The 13,305-nt window shown below is 28.8% G+C and overlaps 1 protein-coding gene across 1 annotated transcript in view; it reads right to left on the bottom strand.

The window, feature by feature from the left end:
• LOC142325652 (TBC1 domain family member 14-like) overlaps positions 1-13,305 on the bottom strand; it is a 97,655-nt gene that overhangs the window by 4,547 nt on the left and 79,803 nt on the right. The window contains exons 7-8 of the mRNA XM_075367682.1: positions 11,654-11,854; positions 2,094-2,307 (exon numbers count right to left, since the gene is read on the bottom strand). Of these exons, the coding sequence (XP_075223797.1) occupies positions 2,094-2,307; positions 11,654-11,854 (415 nt within the window). The remainder of the gene's footprint in view (positions 1-2,093; positions 2,308-11,653; positions 11,855-13,305) is intronic.

Raw genomic sequence — 13,305 nt, 5'->3', positions numbered from 1 at the left:
ATTTTTTACAAAAAAAAAAGAAACCAAAAAATATATTTTTTATGGTACAAAAACAAGCATTAACTGTTACATTATCATAGAAACCAAAGTAAGACAACAATTTGTTATAAAATAAATGGAATTATTACAACCATTCGTTAGATATAGCAAACTTATAAACTGAACCAAAAGGTGATCAACTTAACTCTCTGAAATGCAGCTAGTCTAAACATTATTAACTACTTAATGCAGCTGTATCCATTTGATAGTTTCCTGTATGAACATTATTTAGTTCAAACTGTTTGATTTTGGTTATCATTCATTGGAAAATTTTAATTTATAAGTGTATTATAAATCTTTTTATAAAATGTTACGAGTAAAGTGTATTAAAAAAAAATGCTACAAAATAACATTTGAAAGATTTCAATTAATTAAGTTCTGCAAAGAAATTAAAAGTGTTTATTTTTTAATTTTGTAAACAGTTCCAATTATTCACTTTATTAGTATTTTCACAGAATCTCATTTATAAACCAAAACAAGTTTAATATACATTAAAAAAGGTTTTCCACTACTTACTGGCTATTCTTGTTTTTTTTCTTAAGAATCTTTTTTAGCAATACGAGATATCTCATCAATTAATTACACTTCATGGCATTAATTCTCTCTACATCAATCCACATTAATTATAATTCAACATTCACTTGGTTTTCAGTTCCTAGAGGGAGTTAAGAAATAAACTGCTAAATATTTATATGTAGCAATTTATTTCTTCCCTATTTTAATATAATCTATCTATGTGTTATATGATATACCAGAGGTAAAATTCAATAATTTATGGGAATTTTTCCTCAACTCTATAAAGGAAATATTTAACTTGATGAATTTGTATCTTTTGTTATTTTGACAGTTTTGGCCCGATTCTGGTCCAGTATTGATCTGATTTAAATGACAAAATTTTTTAAAGCTATATTTTTCAAATTATCATATAATTATGTAAAAAAATGACTTTTGGAAAAATTCATCATTGCAATTCTATAAACAAAATTACAATCTCCAGAGAAATAAATGAATTAAAATTCACAAACTACAATAAAAAATTAAACTTTATTTCATCAAAAATAAAGCATAATGAATAACAACTGTAAGAAGAGCCATCCAAATACTTACTTATATAAATAATTATACGTACATGCACAAATAAACTGGAAAACACTATTATTGTATAATTAACCAAATGTTGAATGCAAAACATATTATAGAACACAACATTAGCACCCACACACAGTTTCTTCTAGGCACTAATTATTTGCACCCAGAATAATTCTGTGAAGAATAAAATATATAAATAAATAGTCACATCAGACATATGTGTAGTATGAAAATAGGAAGTCCATAATGATTTTGAGATATTACTTAGAGCAAACAATTTTAAAATAGAAAGATAAACATAAAACCAAATATTTACCATGACACAATATATGTAAAGTGATTCAAATAAAAGGAGCAATCGGTGGAAAAATAAAAGTACTACCATTAATTGACAACAGGAACCAAACAGCAATACATTGTTGCTAGCAGTATAGAAGTATAAATTTTTTAATTTAACTTACTAATTTCATTCTCAATATTTTTAAATAAGCGCTTTTACTATTATTAAATTTACTAAGTAGCTCTGATTGTAACTTTTTCTTCTAAAGGATTTTTCAGAGTGAATTAACAGGAAAAGTACCAGTAAAAGTGTTAATGGTGTTCAAACTAAAGAGGTTAGCACATCTCATATAACTAAATAATTAATGTTAACTAATATACAGTATTATATTTGTATTCATTTAATGAGTTGTTTTTGTCAATTTTTGAGGTTTAATAATTCCATGTAATTCAACTGTGTTGAGATCTCGGATTTTATGTGCTACAAGAAACATTTAGAAACTCTTATATTTGTTAAAGTTTAAATGAAGTTGCCAAGATAGATATAAAAGAAAGAAAAGTAATAAAATTCAAACAACTAAGGGTTTAAAATATATAATAATATTTTAATTAAACATAAAAGCACAATGACTATAAACAAAATTTTTTGAATCAGAAAATGACAATACAGGTACAATCATACTCACCTAATGCAGCTCTAAATAAAAACTCTTCACCATCTCTAAGAAATACATCCCATACTCTAGATGCAAGATCAAGATTCATTGCCTTAGTGAACACAGTGTATATCCAGTCTAGTAAATAAAGATCTGGAGTCAAATTGGAGTCAACAAAGTGTTTATAAACATGAGGCAGGTTTTCATTCAAAAGGTCATTATATGTTGCATAATAAGCCTGCATCTGAAATAAAAAAGCCATTGAATCCATTTTAGTGAAAATATAAAATAAATTTGCAGTCCACTGTCACTATAGTACAAGGTGACATAAAAAATAACAAAAATTTGTAACTCTTTGCTGTTTTTTTTTGACGGTTTAACTTTCTCCCACATAATGGCAGCACTGTCAACAATGTATAATAAATATTTCTACCTTAATAGACATGTAGTTCAAATTTGGTAGGTATATAAATTAGGAAATATTTTATTACAAGTGACGATTTATTTTGTTTGAAAATGATGGTATAACAGATATACATTAAATTTTGTGTTTAAAATGAAATAAAGTCCAGTGAAGTGATGACAATGCTGAGACTGCTTTTGGCAAGTACGTTATTTCCACAACAAAGGGTTTACAAGCCGTTCAAATAGTTTTAAGAAGGCCAAGATGACAAAAGGGTTGGACATCCTAATATATCAACAACTGATGAAAATATCAACAAAATAAAGGACACTGTGATCAATAAATAGTTGAATCGTATTAGAGAATTTGCTGTGCTGAAGAAGTGGGGAACCTCTCTTATAGCTCATGTAAAACAATTTTGACTGATATTTTGGGTATGAAACTATTACCAGCAAAAGTTGTTCCGAAACTATTATATTTTTAATTATTCTTCATTGTAAAAATACTGAAGAAGTATTGCTAACTGACATCATGATGAATTAGATTATTCAAGCATGATTATAATAGGTGACGATCATGGGTTATGATATTGAAACAAATGTCCAATCCTTTAATTGGAAGCTTTCCTGAAGAATCAAAGGTGAAAAGCATGCAAAGTTTGATAGAATGTTAAGGTTTTTCTCATTACTGTTTTTTTCCATTAAAAAGGTGTTCTTCAGCAATTCTTACCACAAGATAATATGGTCAACAAATGGTATTACTTTGTAGTTTTACTGCATTTACGGCAATCCGAAGAAAATGACCACAAATGTAGTCAACAATTCCTGAATTTTCTATCATGATAACATTCAAGTCCACACTTCTCTATTAATTTATTTGGCCTAAAATAACACCATACAGATGCTTCAGCTTCTGTAATCTCTAAACAAGCCACCTTGCAAGTTTTTTTTGTTTCCCACTGATTAGAGAACATTAAAAGGATGATTTGCTATGATAGATGAAATAAAAAAAAATTGTTAAATGAACTTAAACCAACACTAAAAAATGCTTTCCACAAATGTTTTGAGGATTGGAAGAAAGCTGGCATAAATGTTCTGCAAGTCTAGGTGGACTACTTTGAAGGGGACAACATCAAGGTAGAAGAATAGGTAAATTATTTTTGATAAAGATTAAAGTTCTCTATACCTCATAATTTATTTCAATTATACTGATATTTTATATATAAATATATATAAATTTTTTTTAATAAATAGGCACTCACTATAAAAGTGTAAAAAATACTTCTCAATATAGAAAAATAAGAAATAAAAAACAAAATATCACATTTTTGATAATGTAAACACACACACAATACACACTTTTGTGTGCATATCAGCTAATCACACTATCACCAGCAGTAAAATATGAATAGAATTAATTGCAGATATGTTTTTACAGTAAACAAATTTATAATGTTTTGTAAAACATCACACATTTATTTTGCACAGTTTTATCCTCCACTCCTTGTAAACTGGGTTTTTTAGAAGGGCATTAAAGATAATAATATTCTTCTTTTAATTACTGAAATTAATCAGTAATTAAAAGATGATTTGAATGCTCGCATGAATTTTTTCTAGATATGTTGCAGCATTTGGATGACAATGAAAACTTAATGTCAGATGAAGGCCCGGTCATTTTTACCTGAATGGCTACAGAAATAGCCAGAACAGTTGTTACTGAAGTGCTGAAAAACCACTTAAGTTACAGAAAAAACCATTCTGAAGGTCGTAATGTAGAGTGCATTTTCATCTCTGGCATTATTGTACCATTCTTTTTTCAAGACAATTGAGGAAAGACTACAACCGTTACTGCAGGACATACACAAGCATGGTAAAAACAGAAAAATTGTGACAAAAACAGGTTTTTTTTTAGTTTTGAAATACAATATCTTTGTTAAATGACTAATAAATGAGTAAATTTTATTAACAAAACTTCAGAAATTTAATTCTGAGATAGTTGATGTAATAAATCTCTGAAAAACAAAAAATAAAATTTTATTATTAAAAAAAAAAAAAAAAAAAAAAACAAAACAAAAAAGTGTTATGAATTTGTAAAAATTTAAAACAGCTGCTTTTAATATAATAAATTTTAACCTTTGAAAAATTAGGTTAGCAGCACTAACTAAGCTTCAAAATTAATCTGAATACTACTTATTGTTGACTTAAAATTGTGGTTATGCGTTTAATGTTAGAAGGTTAAGTTGTTTTTGATATAATTTTGATTCTGTTTAATTATTTTTGAGAACCAAGTTATGAGTGTTTTTATGTTTGTTGTACTCTAAACTTATCTATATTTTTCCTATTCGATCAGAAAAAAAAGTGAAATTCTGTTTTGAATTCTTTATTTTGAAAAATGGCATATCTCTTCACTCATGCAGAATATGCTGATATGTTTTTCTGTACGGTTTTTGCAATGGAAGTACTCCAACTGCAGTGGAAGAATACCAAAGTAAGTATCTTGATCGATTAGATCCAAACCATAAAATATTTTGCAAAAATTTCAATAATCTTCATGAGAATAACATACTTCCCTGTCCTAATATTTCATCTGCACGTTAACCTGTACATGAAAGTTTGTACATGATGAAAGGAAAACATTCTTCAGGTGGTACAGTTTAGTCCTACAACAACCATGCAAAGAATTTCTACATGACTCAATATTCCACAAAGTACAGTATGAAGGGACTATACTCACAGGCTGTGTCCTTATCATGTTCAGACATTTCAACCCTCCAGCTTGATGACCATGCCAAATAACTGCAGTTTTGTCAATGGGTTAACAATAATAATTCCATTCAAACTATTTTTAACAAAACTACTTTTGCAATGGTATGAACACATGGAATTCATATCAGTGGTCTTAAGAAAACCCATATGCTGTAGTTGAATAAAATTTCTAGCAACAATTTTCATTTGGAGAAATGAATTGAACATATAGTGTGGTACGATCAACTAATTAGACCAATTAAGAGGACCTTCCATACTAGAATATTTCATGGGGAGAAGTTATATGAAATTTTTAAACAAAGAATTTCTTACAGTGCTTAAAAATTTTTAATTGGCGAAGTGAATTGAAATGTACTATCAAGTTGATGGAGCACCAAGACATTTCATGAATGAAGCAATACAATTCTTAACATGAAAAATTTATTGGATAGGACATAAAGGGCCAGTAAATTGGTCACTTAGACAACCAGGCCTGAAATGCAGATATGAGCAAAAGGTAAACACACATGATGAATGATGAACTGATCACTTGCATTTTCAATGTTGCTGCCCTCATCAAGGAACACAAACCATTAAGTGGCAATAGAATATGTAAGGAAACAAGTTGAAAAGTGCTTCGATGTCAATGGAGGAATTTTTGAACATTAATTCTGTATAAAACACAGTGAGTAATCTTTTTATCGTAAATGAAAAGTATTTTAATTTTTCAAAGGTTTAAATTTATTAAACTAAATACAGCTATTTTCAATCTTTACAAATTCACAACAAATAAAAATAAATAACTAACTAAATAAATAAATAAATAATTATATAAATATAATAAATAATTTATAATGGTAATCACCTTTATAATTTATAAAGGTGATTTTTTTTTCATAGCCCTTCAATTTTCTCAAAATTAAATTCTCTACAAGTTTTGATATAAAAATTTATGCATTTATTAGTCATCTAACAACATTACTGTACTCAAACCTAAAAAAAAAGACAGTGTTTTTCATTACTGAATTTTTCTATTTTACACTGGATATCATGAATTCTATGGGAGTAACAGTTCTGGAACCGGTTTTTTTAGGTCAGTAAACATAAGCAACCACCAAGTTTACCCGTTATATAACGCCACCTTAAAAATTTCAGTATGATCTCATTTCACCTAGAATACTGAAATCTGGGTGAAATTTTTCATTAGCGTAACTTGATAACAAAGAATTTTCAGACATATTTGTATGAACATTTTTCCTTATTTCAAGCAGAATCAGTTCCCAGATTATTTTCCTATCCTCCTGAATTATCCTACATATATATAGGATATTTCTAAATTTGTTATACATAACTAACCTTTAATAATGAAAAAAGTAAATAACTTACAGAATGTTTGATACAACATTCAATACATATATCTTTAAGTTACAAATGTTTTTGTAAATGTAGATTTCCTATTTCTATTTCCTACCTTTTGTAACATGATAATTTCCCATTTATAATTAATTTCCTGCCAAATCCTATGAAACATGTCTCAATCAATGGTAACAACTGTTTTTGTTAGCCAGTGCTGCAGCTCATTGATATTTCCTGGAAGCGGCAGAACAAACATGGTGTCTTTAACATATCCCCCATACAGAGAAGTCCATTGGAGTTAAATCAGATGATTGTGGTGGCCAAGAAATTGTTCCTCCACATCCTAGTCAGCACTTTGCTATTGAGATACACAACAACAACTGCATGATGATAATATGATGGCGTGCTATTTTGCAGAAAAACTAATTCTGTGCCCATATTGAGTAATAACTGTGGCATTAGGTAATGTTCAAGCATGTGCAGGTAAGATATGTCAGTTACAGTTGACTTAACAAGAAAAAAAGGACCTAAATTTTGTGACAGCTTACAGCACAAAAAAATTTACCTTGTCCCGTTCGGGACAAGGTAAATTATTATGGTGTATATAATGCACGTTTTATGATAATCAATGACAATCGAACATGTTCATGTTCAATTGTGTAAAGTAGATTCCGTTCACCCCATATTTGAACGTTATTTTCTTTACGATTTTCTTTATTGCTAGTATGGAAGGTTGCTTCATCTCTGAACACAATTTTATTACGATAATTATCTTCAGTCTCAATTTTGGTTAACATGTTTACCCAAAAAACAGTTAAATCTTTTATCACTTTCACTCAAAGCTTGTAATTTTTGGGTTTAAATGACAGTCGATTACACAGTACCTTCCATACTGTAACACTAGGAATATTCAATTTTAAACTGGCATGTCCTGTTGATTTATCTGGACTATGAATGAATGTCTACTACACCTATTTGATTGCCGCTTCAGAAACTGAAGGTCTACCCTGACCTGGCATCCTATGTGATACACAATCTGTTTCAATAAAATGATTGTACAATCCAACAACAGACTGTTTTTGAGGTGGTTGCTTGCAATATTTAGTCATAAACTGTTTCCGAATGGTATTAACCAATTTGTATTCATAAAACCATAAACAAGAATTAGCAAACTCTGCACCGATATTATGACTCCATGATGACTGATGGAATTACTTATTCGCATGTTAGAAATTAATGGTATTAAGCAGGAATTAAACTTCAAGGTATACTGTATTCAATGATGCATCAAACAATTTGTAAGTTATTTACCTTTTTCATTATTAAAGGTTACTTTTGCATATCTAATTTAGAATTATTCTGTGTATATTTTAAAACTAAAATTATATACTTATAAATCAAGATGTCATGACTTATAATCGACAACAGTAAAAATTAGTAAAGATAAATTGATGAAAATTTATATACACGTACTTCTTTCTTACAGTATAAGTATCCACTAAAAAAAAGATTTTTTAAATTCTAAAATTTTTAAAGAGTTAAAATGGGGTGATGAATTTTACTATTTTTTGAATTTATTGTTAACAAATGAAGAAATCAACCTGATTTTTGGTGAGTGTAATCTTCATGTAAATATTTAAAAAGCAATTTCTAGATTTTTAAAAATTCAAACTTGAAAGGAATGAAGAAAGATAAAATTTTGAACAATGATTGCACATTTTCCCCAATTTTGACCATACTAAATAAGAGATAATCACTCAATCTGGACTTGCAAATACTCTTCAACTAAATATCTAAAAACAATTTTCAGTTTTTTCTTTAATTACAATTTGTTAAGCGGTCACCCAAAACAACACCTTAAATAACAGTAAAAACAATAAAATATGATGTTATTCTTCTCGAATAGCAGATCAGCATTCCACAAGAGTACTTATGCCTGTTAGGTACATCCACTTATCCAACTTCTTAAAATAACCATCTATGATGCCAACAATTTCATTACTGGTTGATAATCTCTTCCCTCCAAGCCATTTTTTTAGGATAGGAAAGAAGTGATAGTTACCGAGACCCAGATCAGGTTAATATGGAGGGTTTTGGAATAATTTTAATTGTAATTCGTTTATTTTTGCCATTGTGATAACTGAAGTGTGAGTTGGAACATTGTGTTGATGGAAATGCACTTATTTTTTGCCTTAATTATTTTTTAACTTAATCGCTTAAGTAGGCATAATATTCACCATTTATTGTTTCATTCTTTTTATGATAATCAATGAAAATTATTAAATGTGTATCCCAAAAAATAGTTGCCACAACATTTCACGTGAAAGTTGATTTCACTTTTTTTTGGAGCAGTTTAACTTTTTTCAACTATTGTTTTGTCTTGGTAGTGTAGTGAATCCAAGGCATTAACCATCACAGATCGATGTAAAAATTCCTCTGGATTACACCGAAAGAGCTCGAGACAATCACTTAAAAACTTTTTGGCAATGTTTTTGGTCAAGCGTGAGAAAACACAGCTTGTTTGTGCCCAAATGGTCATGCAAAATATTGCGTATGCATTCTGTTGATATGCCTACAGACTCTGTTAACTCATTCACTGTCACTTGTCTATCTGTCAAAATAATTTAACACACTTTTTTTATCATTTCTGGTGTCAGTGCAGAAGAATGTCCACAGCATGGTTCATTGTTAGTGCATGTTTGACCCATTTTAAATTTTGCTATCCAGTGCCAGCGTTTAATTGTTGGAAAAAAGTCTTACAATGTTGTATCAAGCTCTTTTTTAATCCTGTATTTTGCCACGTACTGATGCACTGGTCATAAAATAATTTCTTAGGTTTATAGATGCTTCTGAATGATATATATGATTTCTGACCCTCAGGTATATTTATTTATTGATTTAAGAAATGTTGTGAATAAGCGACTTCAACAAGAAAGGGTGTCTAAATTAATACAAACTGATTTAGATTAATATTTTTACAAATTTAAATAAAAACTAAACAGAACAGAAATTAGGATACAATATAAATTAAATGTCTAAGTTTTATTTCAATATATAATGAATACATCATGTTTATTTCTTATGGTAATCAATAAAACATTTTGGGTGAAGTCAAACTGCACTTATTACACAAAAATACCATATTAATTTTATGTTGTCAACAGTGGATTCTTTCCATGATTTACATTTTTTTCAGAAGATGCTTGTCAACTGAGTGTCACTGAGTTGTTGCAGTTGAAAACACTGTTGGTCGTCCAAGTCACTACACTTTTGGAATAGCAATTTCTTCCATGTTATTTGCCTTTGATGATAATAAAGCGATAACTACAAGTCATCAAAGTTTGAGTTGCTAGACTTGTTTTTCGTGGATGTATTGATAAAGCTTCTACAAATTTACTAAAGCTACATAAAGAAAGTTTGAAAACAAAGGCCACCATCATTTTTTTTCTTTTCATTGTTATTTGATAGTTGCTGACATCAATGTCCAGTGAACAAATCCCATTCTTGTAGCGATTGTATTGCTTGATGAGATCTGGCTGTTGATTGAAATTTTAACTTTTTCACCTTAGAAAATCTTTTTCATTATGGAGAGGTTCAGTGGACTAAAATTTTGTAATTAGAGTAACAGGAGAGTTGTCGTTCCATTTTGTAATAACAATTGAATTGGTAATATCAAATTGATAATCATATGACCCACGAGGTTCCTTAACAAAGAATGAGAAATTTCCAAAGGGCGGTTTTGAATTTTATTTTCAATTACTGTTCCAGTTGCGAAAAAACTTTCCTTCTTCAGTAAACTTAATGATTTATACAAACTAAAAAATTTATCAAAATAAATACTGTGCTTTCAAGGACTGTCTGCAACGTGCATAAATTTTGAACAACTGAAGCACCTAATCCAAGGCTAGAATCGACTTCTGGTTCTTTTCCTTAATAAAGAAAGAAACTGAAAAAGTATCCTTGTGAAGAACATAAACACCACACCTTGTAATCAAAGTGCACAGGTCTTCCTTTCATAAACTTTTTACAAGAATGGTGACTAAAGTATGGTATCATCTGTTCAACTATTGAAAGATGAAGAACAAAAACACCGTATTTGCCAAAGTTTTTTTTTTAGAAGATCAATGTAAAGCTGCACTGTGTTTATGTGATGAATAAACATATCAATAACAATGAGTCATTTTGAATATTCATTGCTGCTGAAGTTGTAAAAACACAACATTAATTTTTTTCTGTTTAGATATAGACATAATAAATAACCGACAGTAAGATAAGTTTACATGGTAAAACTATCTCTATTTTTGAGGACGTAATAATCAGGTAAAATAATATTGTATACTGGAGTTTATTCTTATATAAATTATTTGTAGGTCATCTCAAAAGAAGCAAAAAATGTTAAATTTAGTCGACAATAACAAAAAATACTTATTACCAACAAAAATGTTTTTTTATTTTTATATTTAATAATATACAAAATTATTAATAAAACAGGCTACTTAAAAACAGTACAAATATTATTTCAAGAAATAATAAGCAAAACAAATTACGTTGCATTATCGCAACTTCAGTTGTATATGGGTTAATTTCCTTTGCATTTAAACCTTTCAAAAAAAAGTATTTAATTACTGCAAGAATTTCCAGTTTTTCATTTTCCAAAAATACCCTAATTCTCCACTTTGATGAACTGTAAATACTATGCCAAATGATGCAATGACTTAAAACTCTTATAGTAAGCTAATGAAGACGCTGTCGAGAAATTAAGCAAAGTAATGACACCTCTGTGTCTTTTTTTCATCCCAGAACTTTTCATCCCACCCTTGTATATGTAATTTTTTTTAGAAATGATGTGCAGAGAAAAGTAAATCACAAACAAAAATTAAAAAAAAAAATCTTATCATAGCATTAGTACTATGTTCAGTTAAGTAATCTACTGTGTTTAAAACACATCATGTGCATCTCAGGTCAATTTATACAATTGAGTAATTTGTTTACTTTACTTTATATACATTAAACCTCAAAGATATAGCACTACAAATTTAAATTTAATGATTTATAGTAGTAGATAAAAGAATAAATAATAAAAATACCAATGGTTGATTTAAACTGAAGAATGCCATATGACAGGGACGATTAAGAAGATTGGCAAAACAGATGAAGGCATCACTGACATCCATGTTCAAAATGAGAACAGCAGCTATAAATGACATACCCTGTACATAGCCGACATCTGGACGGTAACATACGTAAGCACCCAAAAGACAATGTAACATATCATAATAAGGCCCACCCTAAAAAAAAATAGAAATATAATTACATATAATTTAAAGCAATATTTCCGTAGCAATACTTCTAAGGAATAAAATTTCTCAGCAGTGATGTCATGTCCTGTAACTAATGTTACTGTTGATATAACGAGATCTAATACTATATATATATATATAAAGGAAAATATATCTTCCTAAGAGACTAGTTTATGTTTACAGCTTAATGAAATATATATATATATTTCTCCAACCATCAAACAAACACTGGTATAACCATCACTGGTATTACAGTCTAGCATTCAAATCCAAACAAAAGCAGCAGCCTTTACAAGGACTTGAATCTTAGAACTCTCGACTTTGAAAATCAGCTGATTTTTCAATGCTGAGTTTAACCAATAGACTGATAATGAATGAATGATAACCATGGTATAACAGGTCATGATCTCTTGGAGTGAGGAGACGGAAGTCACTCACCAAAGAGATGCTGTTATCAGCTCATCAAATGGTAAAGCTTAAGTAACTACCAAATGATGCTTAGTAACCGTCAAATCAAGGTATAATGTTATTCAATGAAAATCTCAAATATTAATAATTGCAATTTACCAATTAATTACTAGTAATAACATGGTAAATACAGATGTAGAGGTTAGTTGTTCTTACCCTTGATCTCCTATGCAGTCTACATAAGCCTATTTACCCTTGGAATACCAAAGGGGGTTCCAACTGCCCACATCTTACGGTTTTATCAATTTTACAGGATCTACTTGTTTTAAAACCATTTCTTCTAAGTTAACCCCTTGTCGCCCTCTGGTCACTATATTAACCACTGGTAATCAATTTTTCAAATTCAAATTTCTTATGAACCATTTAACATAGAAAAAAGATGTTTATATGGATTTAATCACAACACCTTGAATTATGAGAAAATGTAATAAGCATAACAGCCGTGTATAGTGTAGATATTTCACAAGGGATCAAACACACAGTACTTTTTTTTCACTGACGTCATTGTTTAAGTCGTAGTATTTTGATATTTTTTTGTTTATTTGATTCTTATATACATTAGCAGTTTGTTATCTTTTATATAATTGCTATGCAAACATAAATCCAACAGAATAACGAGTGAACGTGACTTTTATGAAAGGAAGCAATAATTTTAAATTATTTTTTTTTAAACCATACTTGTTCTTTATTCAAAATATTTTTATACATGAATCAAAATTTTTAGAAATGTAAGTGTAACATATTATTTCTTTTTAGATTTTTTTTTTTGTTTAGCAGTTTTGAATATCTTATTTTGAATGTGTTAATTTGAGTAATAAACAAACGTTTACCGAAATCTAAATTTTTTTTAATACAATTTTCTGAAATGTAGTTTTTTTTTATTTATATAATCAGTTTTTATCGGATATAAATAAATTTTACATCAAATTAACCAGAAAAGTCTATAGTTTATATAAATATTAAAAAAACAT

This window comes from Lycorma delicatula, chromosome 1 (genome assembly GCF_047948215.1).
Source record: "Lycorma delicatula isolate Av1 chromosome 1, ASM4794821v1, whole genome shotgun sequence".
Lineage (NCBI taxonomy): Eukaryota > Metazoa > Arthropoda > Insecta > Hemiptera > Fulgoridae > Lycorma > Lycorma delicatula.
The sequence above is the reverse complement of the archived record's forward strand: the minus strand, read 5'-3'. Positions and strand labels throughout refer to the sequence as shown.